This window comes from Elephas maximus, chromosome 11 (assembly GCF_024166365.1).
Source record: "Elephas maximus indicus isolate mEleMax1 chromosome 11, mEleMax1 primary haplotype, whole genome shotgun sequence".
Taxonomy (NCBI): domain Eukaryota; kingdom Metazoa; phylum Chordata; class Mammalia; order Proboscidea; family Elephantidae; genus Elephas; species Elephas maximus.
This window is the reverse complement of record NC_064829.1, coordinates 19,804,616-19,822,412: the sequence shown is the minus strand read 5'-3', so window position 1 is coordinate 19,822,412 and position 17,797 is coordinate 19,804,616. Positions and strand designations below refer to the sequence as shown.

The 17,797-nt window shown below is 35.3% G+C and overlaps 1 protein-coding gene across 5 annotated transcripts in view; it reads left to right on the top strand.

Annotated features, from left to right (window-relative positions):
• Window positions 1-17,797, top strand: part of METTL4 (methyltransferase 4, N6-adenosine) — a 34,981-nt gene that overhangs the window by 6,153 nt on the left and 11,031 nt on the right. For all 5 annotated transcript variants that reach the window (XR_007519300.1, XR_007519301.1, XR_007519299.1 and 2 more), the window contains exons 4-7: window positions 4,005-4,374; window positions 6,639-6,708; window positions 14,104-14,278; window positions 17,403-17,509. Coding sequence is in view for 2 of the 5 variants with exons in the window: in XM_049901023.1 (XP_049756980.1) it covers window positions 4,005-4,374; window positions 6,639-6,708; window positions 14,104-14,278; window positions 17,403-17,509 (722 nt within the window). In the remaining 3 variants the exon portion in view is untranslated. The remainder of the gene's footprint in view (window positions 1-4,004; window positions 4,375-6,638; window positions 6,709-14,103; window positions 14,279-17,402; window positions 17,510-17,797) is intronic.

Genomic DNA, 17,797 nt, shown 5'->3' with positions numbered 1-17,797 from the left:
GGTGTAGTTTTCTTTATGTTTCTTTTGTTTGATGTTCACTGAGCTGCTTGTACCCGTGAGTTTATAATCTTCATCAAATTTGGAAAATTTTTTTACCATTACTTCCTCAAATATTTTTTTCCATACCTGATTTCTCTCTTCTACTCTAGGGTCTTCACTTATACATATATGAGACCACTTGAAAGTACCTCACAGCTCATTCGTATTCTTTTCATTTTTAAAAATCCTTTTTCTGTTTGTGGTTTTTTTTTGTATACTTTCTTACTATGTCTTCAAGTTCATTAATCTTTTATTCTATAATGTTCAAGCTGCTGTTAGTTTGATTCAGTGTATTTTCATCTCAGATATTGTTATTTTCATCTCCAGAAGTGTAATTTTCTATTTATGTCCCTACTTTTTGAAAAGATGCAATTATAATAACTGCTTTGCTGTCCTTCTATGCTTATTATATCATCTGTGTTAGTTCTGGGTCCGTTTTGATTGATTTTTATTACCCTTCCTCATTGGTTGTATTTTCCTGCATCTTTTTATGACAGGCAGTTTTTGATTGGATGGCAAACATGGCAAATTTTACTTTGGGTGCTGAATATTTTTGTGTTACTTTAACTTTGATTTTTAATTGTATTTTCAGTGCTGATTTTTTTTTTTTTTTTGATTCCTATAACTTTGAATAGATTTTCTGCCTTGGACTTTGTTCTGAGATGCAGTTATTTGAAAACAGTTTAATCTTTATTCTTGCTTTTCAAATATTATAGGTGGGCTTAGAACAGGGGTTGGCCTAGGGCTAATTGTTCCCCTTTACTGAAACAAGATCCTTCTTCCCTACCCAATGTCAAGAACTGTAAAGGATCTGAAATTTTAGTGAGCCTGCCACAGTTGCTTGGATGCTGGGAGAAGATATGAAAATCTTAGGTCAGGGACAGAGGATTTTATTATTAACAGTACAGCAGGAAACATATGCTTATGATCACGTATTTACTCTTGTATCCCCTGTCCCATGGGATAATGCTAATCAGCCTTGTTGGATGCTGTGTGTGCCGTGGGTTTGAGTCACATCTTAAGGAACCCCAAGGTTAGGGAACCCCAGTCTTTTAAGTGGGCTGCAGTCAAACCTATTCAAACTTTGCCCCAGATGGAAACTTTATTAACCTTTATACAAACAGACTCTCTGCCTTGGAAGGAGGCGGTATTTCCGTCTTCCATGGATTTTTGCTATACAAATATCCTTGAAATTTTTGTCTGCAAAAAAAGCTGTCGGAGAGACCCGTGGTAAAATTTCTCCCAGTAGCCTTGTGAATCGTGAGGTTTTCCAGTCTGGCTGGTTGACACAGGCATTATTCTTGGCTCTGTGAAAGGAGCAAGCACTGTTGCCTCTAATCCTTTTGGGTGGCCCTTTTCCCAGTCATGCATGCACTGATCAATACTTAGGTGAATTCTCCAGTGGGGACTTCTGCAGATCTTGCTCTATCTCTGTAGCTCTTTGCTGTCTGGTACTCTGTCTTGTGAACTGTAACTGTCTTAACTTCACCATCCTTTCAGCTCCATCTCCCCAACTCAGGGAATCTGCTGGCCTTTGCTTATATTCTTTCTTCTTGTGGTCTGGAAATTCTCTCCAGGCAGCTAGCTGGGGCAGTCATAAGTTTACCTATGATTTCTGTCCCATCTCTCAGGAATCACTGTCTGTTGTTGCCTCATGTCCAGTGTCTTAAAAGCTGTTGTTATCATTCTTTTTGGCTGGAAGTAGAATGCTTAGGCTGCTGTTAAGATTTTCTCTTTATCACTGATTTTAAGCAATATGATTATGATGTTTCTTAATGCAATTTTTTTTTTTTGGTTCTTTGGTGTTTTTTGAGCTTCTTGGACCTGTGAGTTTGTAGTCTTAATAAAATTTAGAAATTTTTGGCCATTATTTTTCAACTTTTTTTTCTGTGTCTTCATCACTTTCTTTGGAGACTCCAGTTATACATATATTAGACTGCTTAAAATTATCCCACTCATTGATACTCTGGTCATTTCTTTTTTAGTCTTTTTTTCTCTGTATCATTTTGGATACTTTTATCACTACTTTTTCAGTTGCACTCATCGTTTCTTCTTTAGTGTCTAATCTGCCAATCCAATCTGGCATATTTTTCATTTCCTACATTGTAGTTTTCACCTCTAGAAGCTCAATTTGATCTTTTTTGGAGGTTCCATTTCTCTTAACGTGTTTATCTTTTTCTTCATGTTCTTGAACATATACAATATAATTATAATAACTGCTTTAATATCCTTTTGTACTCCCTCCCCCAATCTTTTAAATGGGCTGGAAGCAAACCTACCCAGCCTTTTCTACTAATTAAATCACATGTACTATTCTTCTGTCCACTTCTATTGAGTGATCTCATTTCTTGTAATGTGTCCTATTTTTCTGCTTTTTTGTATACCCAGTAACTTTTTATTTTTTGTAAGACATTTCAATTTTAGCTTGTTGTGTGCTGGATATTTTTGTATTCCTATGAATATTCTTGAACTTTGTTTTCGACGAGGTTGCTTTGAAGTGGTTGATCTTTTAGAGACTTCCTTTAAGCTTTTTTAATTAGGAGCAGAATATATTTTGTCTAAAACTATTTTTTTTTCTCAGTACTAAGACAGTATCCCTCTGAGTAATCCACCTGATGCCCTGTGAGTTACAAGGTTTTTCACTCTGCCTGGTAGGAGCACTAATTATACCCAGCCCTGTGTCAGCTCTGAGGATTATTCCCTCTAAGCATTTCATCTGGTTCTTTTCCTGACCTCGAGTAGTTTCATCACACACTTATGCTGATCAGTATTCAGCTGGAGTTTTGAGAGGACCCTCACAGATTTCAAGAACTTTTCATCTTTGTAGCTATCTTCTCTCAGTGCCTGCTGTGAAAACTCCAGCGCCTTTGTCTTTCTAGACTCCTGGGTCTATCTCTTTGACTCAGAGAAGACTGCTGGACTCTGAATGGATACTCTTCTCTGTGCTGCTGCCTGTAAACTTTCTCAAGGCAGTAAGCTAGAGTAATCATTTGTTTCTCCTTTCTTAACTGTCTTTGCCCTGCACGGCTTGACATTCCAAAGTCTAGAAACCTTTTTTTATTTTTTAATATGTTTTCATACATTCTTTTTAGTGATTTTACGTGGTAGGGTAAATCTGATCCATGGTACTTCTTGTGGTCCAAAAGCAGGACTCAGGCTTTTAGTTTTATAATTACTGCAGTTTAATTTCTGCAAAGCTTTGTTTATATGTTAATTTACCTGTTATTTTTCTCTCTTGCTCCCCCCCCCCTTTTTTTTCCCACAATTCAGGCTATATTTAAAAAAATCAAAGGCATGTTTATTTTACAATTGTTGTTAGGTTCTGTCAAGTCAATTCTGTCTCATAATAACCCAATGTAACAGAGTAGAACTGCCCCATGGGGTTTACTAGTCTGTAATCCTTATGGGAGCAGATCACCAGGTCTTTGTCCCACAAATTCACTGGGTAGGTTCAAGCGGTCAGCCTTTCAGTTAGCAGCCTAGCACTTAACCATTGCAACACCAGGTCTCCTTATTTTACAATTAACCAAACCCAACCCAGTGTCATCGATTAGGCCACTAGAAATATATTAAATATTGTGATTTAAACTTAATTCTATTTATAGGTTAGAAATTCTGTTTTCTTATAGGAACATTCATATTATCAAGTTCATTTTATATATTTTAAGGAAATGTTTTCCTAAATATATACTACTTGGTTATTTAATTGTCGGTACATTTGTGAGGTTTGTTTCATTCTACAATTAGGGAACAGCAGTTCAGAGGTATACCAACACATTTGTTTTATTCTAGTATAAAGTTATTTTATTATATAATTTTATTATATAATTTTATTATAGGCGTTAAGAATGTTGATTTCATCTAAATTCAAATATTCACAGCATAGGAGGAATCTCATTATTTAGAAAATTGTTTTAATGTCAATGTCCTTTCTTTTAATGTGTTTTTTAAAAATTCTTTTACAGATCAGGAGTTTGATTTTGGATGGATCTTCACAGTTAGTTCAAGAAGGTCTCAAAAGTGGTTTTCTTTATCCACTTTCTGAAAAACAGGACAAGTGTAGCGATCACATTACTTTATCACTTGATACTTGCAGTTTATCAGAATTATGTGAAATGGCAAAGCATTTGCCTTCTCTGCATGAAATGGAACTTCAGACATTACAGTTAATGGAAGATGATATGTCTGTTACAGAGCAGGATTTATTTTCACGGGTTGTTGAAAACAACTCTAGCTTCACAAAAATGATTACTTTAATGGGACAGAAATACTTGCTGCCACCAAAAAGTAGTTTTCTTTTGTCTGACATTTCTTGTATGCAACCACTTCTAAATTGTAAGTAATTATTTTGTTTATTATTAGAAATAGATAATTTTTCTGCATTGTCAAAAGCCAAGACCTAGTCTGAGTTTTGAATAAGGCTCAACATTTTATGAGAGTAGGGTAAACACTTTTCCTGGGTTCATTTTTCCTTTATATTTTATTTCAGTGTTAAATTTTGCTTTTTTAAAATTCTAAATTCTTACTTTGAACAAAGTGTCAAAACTAAATAGCCCCCAGAAGAGCAAATATAGATACTGCTCCATAGTTAAGAATTCATGATACAAATTATGTTTAGTCAAATTACTTAAGTCTTTTTCATAGCAAAGTAGAAACACCTCAGACATGAATATTAATTCCCAGTCTTTTAGGTTAAATTGTAAGCGAATTTTCAAGTTTATTGTCTAAAATTTCTTGGAACATTTTCTTCCACAAAGTTAAAGAATTTAAATATTGAAATCTATAGCCACATAGACCTGGTTTGAATTTAAATTCTGAAGCTTAATTGACTGTGTCTTTTACTCTTCACAGAAATAATGGCTATTTACTTCTCAAAACTGATCCTCTGTTTCCTAATCTGTAACATTTATACGATAGCACCTACTTCTAAGGATCATTTTGAGGATTAAATAAGATAATTTGTGTCTAGTGCTTAGCTCAGTGATTTATATATCTTTAATAAATTATAAGTATTTTAATATTCTTAGGGATGAAGTGGGTAAGAGGTGTATTGATCAAATTGAATTTAATTTGCTGTGTATTGTTATTTGGATATTTTATAACAAGATTTAAAATCTTAAGCAGCTACAACAAAGCTTACTAATGAAAATTTCTTTTAATTGCTGTCAAGCCATCTTACTCACGGGTGGTTATCCATGTACTAATGTCAGAAACTCTTCAGAGGCAAATGACAGGATAACAGATTAATGAGAAATTCATGCCATATGTTTGAACATAGTCTTCAGTTCTCTTTGATCTTTGTTACTCTAATATTTGAAAATCTCCTTATTTTAATTTTTTTTTTTTTTATATTTATGAGATCATGCATTTACTAAGATATGTCTATGTTTATAAAAGGGAGAGAAGGGACAACTGTTTATTACAGCAAAATTCTAATGAATAAATGAATAAATGTGGATAGAGTGATAAAATGATAGAGGTAGTAAATTTCCATTTGGAAATCGTCATGGTAGTAATCGTTATAGGCAGGTATCCTCAGTTGAGGTCAAAATAGTGTTTGAAAATATGAGACACAGGATATTGGCCTAGTCTGAAAGTACTCCCCGACAAGATACTTTTTAGTGATAAAGAGAAAATAATAAATTTACACTGGATCAACGTGGCAGACTACAGTGTAACCTGGTAACCAAATGTAACATCACCAACAATAAGACATATTGGCATCACATACTTGCTGATATGATGTTCTGATAAGGGCACAACATTACTTCTGAGATACTGTTGCCAAAAATGGGCAATCTACATTTGATCATGAGGAAACATCAAACCCAAATTGAGGGACAGTCTATAAAATAACTGGCCAATAGCCTTTAAAATGTCAAGGTCATGAAAGTCAAAGAAAGACCGGGGAACTTTCCCAGACTGGAGGAGATTTAGGAGACTTGGCAGCTAAATGAATATGTGATCCTGGTTTAGATCTTGGACACAAAAAAGTACATAAGTAGTCAACTGGGGAAATTTTACTATGGTTGATATATCAGTTAATATTGTACGAATTTTAATTTTTTGGTTTTTGTAGTTGTATTATGGTTATCTAAGAGGTTAACATTTGGGGAAGCTGGGTGAAAGGTATATGGGAAACTCTTTGCACTGTTTTTACAACTTTTTTATAAGACTGAAATTATTTCACAATAGAAAGTTTAAAAAGAGTAGTAAAGTAAAAAGCACATAGGTTTGAAAAGGCCACATTAATGGCTACAAACTTGAAATGAAAGGTCCACAAATGACTGCTAAGACTTGTGGTGAATTTATAAATCATTGTCATGTAACCAGTGAGCTGTAGCCATCTGCAAGTAGTCTCTGCAAAAATAGCAATAATTGAAATCATGTTAAAACCCTAAAATGAATAAATGATAAGGGAAACCTCTAGTTTTTCAGATAAATTACTCCATTTGAATAAATGCCACAAATCTTTTGTGTTTCATTCCATTATGTTTGTGTCTATAGTGAAAGCATTTCATCTTTGAAGAATATGTATAGTTTTTAAAGTGATCATATATAGAAGGAGGTATTTTCTGAAATTATGTCTTTGTTTTCAGGTAGAAAAAAATATGATGTAATTGTGATAGATCCACCATGGCAGAACAAATCAGTGAAAAGAAGTAACAGGTAAGTGGAAATAATTTATCTGTTAGATATGCTATGGATTGACCCTCTTAATTATTATGTAATGGCCTTTGTTGTCTCTCAACAATTTTTGTTTTAAACTCTATTTTGTCTGATATTAGTATAGCCTTTCCAGCTGTTTTATAGTTACTGATAGCATTCTATATCTTTCCCCATTTTACTTTCAACCTAATTGTGTCTTTGAATATAAAGTTTATCTCATGTCAACGTTATGTAGCTGGATCCAGTTTTTTTAATCCATTCAGCCAATATTTTTTCATTGGTGCGTTTAAGCCATTTACATTTAGTGTAATTACTGATAAGGAAGGGCTTACTTCTGCTATTTTTTTATTTGTTTTCCATGTCATATCTTTTTTGTTCTTCAGTTCCTTGATTATTGTTATCTTTTGTGTTCAGTAGATATTTTCTAGTACAGCATTTTAATTCCCTTGTTGTTTCTTTTACTATATATTCTTGAGTGATTTTCTAAGTGGCTGTCCTGGGGATTACAATTAATATTTTAATTTATAACAGTCTAGTACAGATTAATGCCAGCTTAATTTCAATAGTATATAAAACTTTGCTCCTATATAGTTCTTTTTCCCTTCATCTGTTTATGCTGTTGTTGTCATCAATTTTATTCATATGTTTATTTATACAAACTTTTTTATACATTGTATGCCCATCAACATAGATTTATAAGTATTGCTTTATGTGGTTGATTTTAAATCTGATAAGAAAAAAAGAAGAGTTACAAACAAAAATACATTACTATCTTTCATGTTCTCCTATGTAGTTACCCCTACCGGTATCCTTTATTTTTTCCTATGGATTTGAGTTATTGTCTAGTGTCCTGTCATTTATTCTGAAGGACTCACTTTGAGGGCAGGTATGCTAGCAATGAATTGTCTCAGTTTTTGTTTATGTGACAATGTCTTCATTTTTTCATCAGTTTTGAGGGAAAGTTTTGCCAGATACAGTGTCATGATTGACAATTTTTTTTTTCCTTCCAGCATTGAGTATGCCATGCCACTGATTTCTGGCTTCCATAGTTTCTAATGAGAAGTCAGTTGTTAATCTTATTGAGGTCCTCTTGTACGTGATGAATTGCTTCTTTCTTGCTACTTTCATGATTCTGTTTGTCTTTTTCTTTCAACGGTTTGATTATAATGTGTCTCTGTGAGGTTCTCTTTCAGTTTATTCTGCTTGGACTTTGTTGAACTTCTTAGATTTGTAGATTAATGTTTTCATCAATTTGAGAAGTTTTTGGTCATTATTTCTTGAAGTAATCTTTTCTCCCTTTCTCCTCTCTTTCTGAGACTCCCATAATATGTATGTTGGTTCACTTAATGGTGCCTCACAACTCCCTTATGCTCTGTTTACTGTATTATTTTTCTGATTTTCAGGTTGGATAAACTCAATTGACCTATCTTCAAGTTTGCCAATTTTCTCCTCTGCTCAACTCTGCTAAGCTCCTCTAGTGAATTTTTCATTTTAGTTATTGTACTGTTCATCTCTTGAGTTTTCAATTTGATTCCTTTTTGTAATTTCTGTTTTTTTTTTTTTAAATTGATATCTGTACTGGTTTAGGCATTGTTCTCGAGCTTTGCTTAAGTTCATTGTCCATGGTTTTCTTTAGCTCTCTGAACATATTTGAAATTGCCGATTTAAAGTCTTTGTCTCGTATGTCCAATATCATTGCTTCCTTGGAGACAATTTTTATTTATTGTTCCATATTCTCAGAGGGTGGACTTGATCTCTGGCTCTGGAGTGGGAAAAGCAAAATTTACTGGTGGACTATTGTGTGTGTCTGTTCTGATCTGTCCGAGGGCTGCCTGAAGAACCGAAGTGGGACACTCCACTTGGTTAGGCCTGCCTTGTACCTTATGAGAGGTGGGAAGGGAGTGATGAACAATGCCTAAAGGCTGTGATCACTCTTTAGTTGCCTGGGGCTAAATAGTTTGAATGGAGCATACAGTTAACTCCTAACAGCTGAAGGAGAACCCAGAGTGAGAATTTCTTGCAGAAATTATTGCTTTTAAATGCACTGACTATATGGGGGAGTTGGAGAAAACTACACATTTGTTCAGGGTAAAAACACATGCACTGAAAATGCCCAATAATATCCTATATTGTCACCTGAAGTGGATTCTGAAGTGTTCTATAGCAAGGCTTAGGGTTGAAAGAGGGCGCCAACACAGAGCCAAGCTGCAAAGACTGGCATAGGTTTTGTGTGTGTGTGTATGTGTGTGTTTCAATGGAAGTTATTGTTATTACTTTTTTCTCTTTTCCCTGGAGTACAAGGAAATCTCTTTTTTAAACATAAGTTGGGCACAGGCTGGGGAATAGAGTTCTGTGTGTGCATGTACATCTAGGAGGGCAGTTGTTGCAAAAATAGTTAGAGGAAGTTGCTGAACTGTTATAGCCTTCAACAGTTTAAAAAATATCCAAACTCTGGGGGAAGTTTCAGAGCTAACACATTATAATTTTTAAATGTCTGTATTTCAACAAAGAAATAATAAGGCATACAAAGAAACAGGAAAAGATGGCCCATTCAAAAGATCAAAATGCAGTGACAAATCATCTTTATGGAAGCCCAAATAATGAACAGAAAGACGGTATTAAAGGCAATACTAGGCTCAAAGAACTAAAGAAAAACATGGACAGAGAACTAAAGGAAATCAAGAAAATGATACATGAACAAAATGAGAATATTAATAAAGAGATACTATGAAAAGGGACCAAACAGAATTACTGGAGTTGAAAAATACATTAACTGAAAGGAAAAATTCACTGGAGGGGCTCATTGACAGATCTAAGCTGGCAGAAGGAATAATCAGTGAACTAGAAGATAAGATAATTGAAATTCTCCAGTTTGAGAAGGAAAAAGCAGAAAGAATGAAGAAAAGTGAACAGAGCCTAAGAGAATTGTGGTATACCATCAAGCTAACCAACATACATTATGGGAGACTCAGAAGGAGGAGAGAAAAGGACAGAAAGAATATTTAAATAATGACAGAAAACTATCAAAAGTTGATGAAGGACATGAGTCTATACATATCCAAGGAGTTCAATGAACACTAGTTAGGATAAACCCAAAGAGACCCACACCAAGATGCATTATAATCAAACTCTTAAAAACCAAAGATAAAGAAAATCCTGAAATCAGCAAGAGAGAAGAGAATTGTTACATAAAGGGATCCTCAGGAAGATTAGCAACTTCTCAGAAATCTTTGAGGCCAGAAAGCAGTGGGATGACATATTTAAAGTGCTCAAAGAAAAGAAGTGCCAACCAAGGAAAACTTCTTTCAAGAATGAGGACAAAATTAAGTCATTCCTGGATAAAAACTGAGTAAGTATGTTAGGACTAACCCTGCCTTACAAGAAGTGCTAAAGGGAGTCCTTCAGATTGAAATGAAAGGACACTAGATAGTAACTCGAAGCTTAAGTAGAAAAAAAGATCCTTGATAAAGTTATTTCATGGTCCAGATTTATCGACATTTTTGGTTTGTAAGTCTAGTAATTATGTCATACATGATTTAAAATAACATGCATTAAAATAATTATAAATTGATTGTTTGGATACTTTATGTATAAAGATGTAATTTTTGGTAACAGCATAAATGTGGGGGGGAAGAGCAGTATGGGAAGGGCTTTTGTATGTTATGGAAGTAAGTTGGTATCAATTTAAACTAGATTGTTAAATGGAATTGTCATAGTAACAAAAAGGAAAATATCTAAAAAGTATATGCAAAAGGAAAGAGAAGGGAATCTAAATGGTTTGCTACAAAAAATCAACTAAAACACAAATGAAGGCAGCACTGGATCCATGATCCATCTGACGTCAGCAATGGTATCCCTTGTTCCATGTCCTCTTCTGAATCCGGCTTGAATTTCTGGCAGCTCTCTGTTGGTGTATTGCTGTAACTGTTTTGAATGATTTTCAGCAAAATTTTATTTGTGTGTGATATTAATGACATTGTTGATAATTTCTGCATTCTGTTGAATCTCCTTTCTTTGGAATGGGTACAAATATGGCTCTCTTCATTAGGTTGGCCAGGTAGCTGTCTTCCAGATTTCTTGGCATAGAGTGAGTGCTTCCAGCGCCGCATCCATTTGTTGAAACATCTCAGTTGGTATTCTGTTAATTCCTGAAGGCTTGTATTTTGCCAATGCCTTCAGTGCACCTTGGATCTCTTCCTTCAGTACCATTGGTTCTTGATCATATGCTACCTCCTGAAATGATTGAACGTCAACCAATTCTTTTTGGTATAGTGACTCTGTGTATTCTTTGACCTTCTTTTAATGCTTCCTGCATTGTTAAATATTTTCCCTATAGAATCCTTCAGTATTGCAAATCAAGACTTGAATTTTGTCTTTGGTTCTTTCAGCTTGAGACATGCAGAATGTGTTCTTCCCTCTCAGTTTTCCATCTCCAGGTCTTTGCACATGTCATTATAATACTTTACTTCTTGGGCTGCACTTTGAAATCTTCTGTTCAGCTCTTTTACCTCATTATTTCTTCCTTTCGTTTTAGCTATTCTACGTTCAAGAGCCACTTTCAGAGTCTCTTCCGATACCCATTTTGGTCATTTCTTTCTTTCCTGTCTTTTTAATGACCTTTTTCTTTCTTCATGTATGATGTCCTTGATATCATTCCCCAAGTCCTCTGGTCTTTGGTCATTAGTGTTCAGTGCATCAAATCTATTCTTGAGATGGTCTCTAAATTCAGGTACGATGTACTCAAGGTTGCACTTTGGTTCTCCTTGACTTGTTCTAATTTTCTTCAACTTGAACTTGCATTTGAGCTGACTGTTCTGACTGTGTATTCCATCTGGTGAGGCCCATGTGTGTAGTTACTGTTTATGTTGTTGGAAAAAAATATTTGCAGTGAAGAAGTTGTTGGTCTTGCAAAATTCATCATGTGATTTCTGGCATCATTTCTGTCACCAAGGCCATATTTTCTAACTACTGATCCTTCTTTGTTTCCAATTTTCACATTCCAATTGTCAGTAATTATCAATGTATCTTGATTGCATGTTTGATCAGTTTCAGACTGCAGAAGTTGGTAAAAATTTTCAATTTCTTCATCTTTGGCCTTAGTGGTTGGTGTGCAAATTTGAATAATAGTTATATTAACTGATCTTTCTTGTAGGCTTATGGATATTATGCTATCACTGACAGTGTTGTACTTCAGGATAGATGTTGAAATGTTTGTTTTGATGATGACTTCATCCATGTCATTAAGGTCGACTCTACTTTGAGGAGGCAGCTCTTCCCCAGTCGCATTTTGAGTGCCTTCCAACCTGAGGGCCTCATCTTCTGGCACTGTATTAGACGATGTTCTGCTGCTCTTCTCAAGGTTTTCACTGGCCAGTTTATTCAGAAGTAGACTGCTAGGTCCTTCTTCCTGGTTTGTCTTAGTCTGAAAACTCAGCTGAAACCTGTCCACCAAGGGTAACCTGCTGGTATTTGAAATGCTGGTGGCAAAGCTTCCAATATCACAGCAACACGAGAGCCACCACAGCACGACAAACTGACAGACACGTGGTAGAAAAAAAGAATTGATTAGTAGTATTGAAGCCTGAGAATGGATCTAGTAAATGTTTATTGAGCATTTATTTTCCCTCCACTTGATTTTCTCAGTATGAAGCCAAATTGTGGTATTGATTTAGGATTGGAGGTTTGCAGGAACGGTGAGACTGATAAGCCAAGGGGATTGAAAGTTGAGGGAGCTAGTGAGAAAGCAATGAACTGATTGGTTTCTGGTAGCCTGTGTGGAAGAGGAGTACTTGTGATCAGGGAGAAGATGATATACTCAGTGAAGTAGAGGGATGGGACTCTGGTTGCTTTGATGAGGCCAAGAATAGGTGAGGGAGGGATAGGTGGTTGTGGCCAGAGTTGTTTGTGGTTTCAGGGGTGGAGCAAACCTGAGTCAGACAAGGTCAAGGTTATGGACATTGGAATGAATGAATGAAATAGATGAATTCAATTGTATTTGTTTAGGCAGAGGAGAGTCAAGATGTGTATATTATATGGATTGTGCTTTGAAATTGCTCAATATAATGGCAAGGTTTGTGTAGGTGAGGTAGAGGGATCTCAGAGATGGAGTCCTCGTTGAATATGGAGTGAGAATGAAGTGGATTCAATAAGGAAGATAAGAGGCTAGGATAGCTGAATGGCCTAACTCTTAAAGAGTTTTTTCTTTTTTTTTAATGAAAAAGTACGTGATTTATAGCCTGAAAGCAGTGATGGGGGAGCTAGGAGAATACTGACCTTTCCCCTACCTGTTTTATGTGTTGGGCGTTGAAAAAGAACCACATTCATTTGACTGGGTATTGTAGTGTTCTAGGAAGAGAAACCAGACTTCCTCCGATTAATGGCCAAGAGGTGCAAGGCTATAGGATTTTTTTTTAAATGAAAGACTAAAGGTCTCAGAGAGCCCAGTGGAATTGATTGGGAAGAAGAAAAGCAGCAGCGTAAGAGGTTAGGGGCTGAAAGCACAATGGGTGAGTATGAATGAGATGATAGGTGACCAAGTGACCAGCATTTTGGGCAGGATTTGAGGATTATAGGGATATGAACAGCTTTGTTGAAATAAATTGACTTTAACACAATCAACTTCATAACACTCGTGTGCTGTCAGGTGAAGTCTGTAGATATTCTAGTCTTTTAAATTACCCTTATTGAGGTATAATTTATATACAGTAAAACACATTTTAACAATGTAGTTTAATGAGTTTTGACAAATGTATAAACCCTTGTGTCTAGCACCCCAGTCAAAACAATCTTCCCATTACCCCAAAAAGTTGTCTCCTGCCCTGTCCCAGTCAATCGCCCCACCCCAGGTAGACACTGATCTGATTTCTGACACTAATTTTATGTAATTTTTATTGTTGTATGATATATATGCATATATACATACATATATAAAGTAAAACTTGTCATTCTAACCATTTTTAAGTGTACAGCTCAGTGGCATTAGTATATTCACAATGTTATGTGACCATCACCTATGTGCGGGTTTTGACTTGGGTTGTTGAGACAGTAGTTTCTACAGATTATGGGATCCAAACAGTAATATATGGTTAATTTTGAATGGGAGAAAAGCATATCTTAAATATTAATAGAGTAACTGATATGTATTTAAAAAAAAAAAATAGACGTGATTAAAAAAAAAAAAATACAGCCTGACAATTTTAAGCTAGTACACCTGAAAAAAGAGGTTACTTCTGACCTGTGTATAAACATGTGTCCACTGGATGTCACTGTGGCTCCATATTTAGCTACAAAAATATTTAGAGGAGCTTCGTATTTGTGGAGTCAGTGGTATACAGGTCTTCTCCCTGCTTTTTCTCTTTTGCAGTGATTTAAAAAAATTTTTCTGTTTATTTTTAGGTACAGTTATTTATCACCTATGCAAATAAAGCAAATACCTGTCCCTCAAATGGCTGCTCCAGACTGCCTTGTGATTACTTGGGTAACCAATAGACAGAAGCACCTGCGTTTTGTAAAGGAAGAACTTTATCCCGCGTGGTCTGTGGAGATGGTTGCTGAATGGCACTGGGTAAAAGTAAGTTCAGAAGTTAATTTACTTGTCAATACAGTGTAATATATAAGTCACATAAAGGTAGCATCTACTTTTAAAAGCTTGACATGTCACTGCTCTACTTCTTCAGCATGGTCTAATTAAAACTTTTACTTCGCTGCTAAACGGTTTTATTGTCTTACTCTCAAGGCTTTGACCTGTTTCTTTAGTGTCTTTTTGTAATAGGGTCCCACGCTGCAGGCCTTGGGAAATCACTAGGAGAGACATCAGGATGAAATTTTTTAAAAAAACTTTGGTGTCCGTAGCTTTAAAAAAAAACAGACAAAAACTTTGGGGCATCTAGACATCATTGTCTTCGTTTCACAGGGCTGCTATAACAAGATAGCATAAAGCGGGTAGCTTTTATTGTCTCACAGTTCTGCAGGCTAGAAGTCCAAGTAAACTAATCAGCAGAATTGATTTCTTCTGAGGGCTCTAAGAAAGTAGCCATTCCCTGCCTCTCCCCTAGCTTCTGTTTGCTCCTGGCAATCTTTGGCATTCTTTGGCTTGTAGATACATCTTCATATGGGGTCTTCCCCCTGAGTTTCTCTGTGTCTCTTCTTTGAATTTATAAGATAGTACTCAGAAGGGATTAGGACCTACCCTACTTGGCATGAAGCCCTGGTGGTGCAGTGGTTAAGAGCTTGGCTGCTAACCAAAAGGTTAGCAGTTTGGATCCACCAGCCACTCCCTGGAAACCCCACGGGGCAGTTCTACTCTGACCTATAGGATCTCTGTGAGTAGGAATTGACTCTGTGGCAAGAAGTTAGGTTTTTTGGGTTTTCTGTTTGTCATGACCTCATAACTTAAACGATAATATCTTCAAAGAAGGACTCTATTTCTAAACAAGGTCACATTCACAGGTACAGAGGTTAGGACTTCAACATATCTTCTTGGAGAATACATTTCTGTCCATAACAATCATTAAACATAAAAAGCCTTACACTTTATCTTCTTCTTGTTACACGCACACAAACACACAATTTTGGTCACTTTTTGTGACTTTTTTTTTAATGTTCCAGGAGACAGAAGGGAGAATAGCAAGGTGACCTGGTGTGGGAAGATGCTAGAATGAAGACCCTTTTATAAAATCTTAATTTAGGTCTTCAGTGCCTTTTGTGCACTCACTTACCCATACTCTTATAGTGCCTATTTTTGAAGAAATGATTCCAGCTCTAGGGCAGGTTGAATGATCTTCATATCTCTGCTTGCTGTAAGAATACCAAAAAATACAGAAAAATGACATCAGTTCAGAGTTTATTGGGCATTCTTCTAAAGATACATTATCTACTTAGATGAATTCCACAGAAGCCTTCCTCAATTTTGAAAAGATAAGCCAAATTATTGTCAATTAAATGCTTAATATTCACATAGCTAGTATATTCATTTTAGACACAGTACAGTTGTATTTCTGTGTGCTCTGTGTGTACTTTGTCGTCTGTTGGACTGTCTTGTAAAAGCTGTGTGCATTGTTTATTTGTACCTGTTCTATGGGACTTGACAAAGATTTTCAGTTGTGTCTTTGCTTTCACAGTGTGTCTGTGGTCTTAGCTTTGGTTGATTTGGTATAGGACTATGACGCGACTCTAACACCCCCTCCTGCCCTGCCCGCTCAGACAGCCCTCTTACAGTCAGAGACTGGTGCCAAAACTAGGAAGAGGTCACTTTATGAAACCAAAACCAGTCAAATGTTAACACATAAAAACTGTGATTAATCTTCTGTATTAGTAACCAGTTCTCAGAGATGTTCTGTGAATGGGTTACTGGTAAGACCAGAGTTTAAAACGAAAGTACAGTAAATTATGTGAAGTATTTATTAGGTAATTACACATATTGTTATAACTGAAGAGGTGATCTGTATTGAATGGAAAGGATATCCAAAGAATAAGAATTTACAGTGTTTACATAGCACTGTGTGTACGAGATGTTGTGTCCTAGAGGAGATAGAAGGACCCACTGATTACTGATTAGGTCTTTCAGGTATCCTGATACAGGGTAGAGAGTTTCATACATAATAGATATGAATATTCTAACGATGGAAGTATTTATCCCCCATGGTATATTAATAAATTGGCATTCTTATTATAAATTATGCTTTGAGTTTGATTAGTTTGAGTGAGTTTTGAGAGTCTGATTGCTTCAGGGTGAAATGTTAAAATTAAATATCTGAATTTCATGTTAGGGGCTGGTCTCTAGACCAAGTATTGTGTAGTTCATCAATCATCCAGTTTCTTTCCTTATTAATTTTTAGCACTGATAGTATTTAATGACAATATTTTCTGTAACTAAAGAAAAATACCTTATGATCTACTTACCAAAAAACCCAAACTTACCAGCAATCAGTAAATGGTGTTTAAATGAATGAATAAGTAGATTCATAATGACATGGTTTTCAGGAATAAATTCTAATAAAAAGTAGAACTCGTTTAAGTGCAAGATGATAATAAAGTTATATTTAAAATATCATTTAACCCCTCAGAGCTGTTCCGTCCAGTATGATACCCACAAGCCACATGATACCCATGAGCCACAGTTGGCTCCTCAGCATTGAAATGTGGCTGGTCCATAGTGAGTTGTGCTGTAAATGAAAATTCTGTGTTGAATTTCAAAGACTTAGTATAAAAAAATGTAATATATCTCAATGATTTTTAATTGATTATGTATAGAAATAATATTCTAGATGTTAGATTTAATAAAATATATAATTAAAATTTATTTCACTACATTAAAAAAAACTTTTTTATAGTGCTGTTACTACACCATTTAAAATTACATATGTGGCTCACATTCATGACTTACGTTATATTTTTATTGGACAACACTAGCCTAGAGCTTCAGTCATTTTATTTTAGTAGAAACTATATAACCAAAAACCCAAACCACTGCTGTCGAGTCGATTCTGACTCATAGCGACCCTATAGAACAGAGTAGAACTGCACCATAGAGTTTCCAAGGAGCGCCTGGTGGATTTGAACTGCTGACCTCTTTGGTAGCAGCTATAGCACTTAACCACTATGCCGCCGGGGTTTTCAGAAACTGTATAGTGATGGAAAAAATAACTCTTTTCTGTATACTTAGAGATTTTTTTTTTCTGTTTTTTTTGTGTCAGATCACCAAATCAGGAGAGTTTGTATTTCCATTAGATTCTCTGCACAAAAAGCCTTATGAAGGTCTTCTACTTGGGAGAGTTCGAGAAAAAACTGCTTTACCATTAAGGTAGGAAAGGTTATTTTTCAAAGTTGCATAAAAATATTAAATTTTAGGGTTTTTAAAAATTATTACTGCAGTGACTGTTGATTTTCCTTAAATTTTACATTTTTGAAAATTTCCCAGAGCAAAAAAGGGTAAACGATATGACACGTGCAATTTTATGGTATCTTTTGTTTCATGTAGCGTGTAATTGTCATTATTTATTGTAGAATAGGAAATAACTCAATAGTTAAGTTGTTGATTTCCTTCATTGTTTCTATTCTTTATTTTAAATTCAGATACTATTTGAAAGGG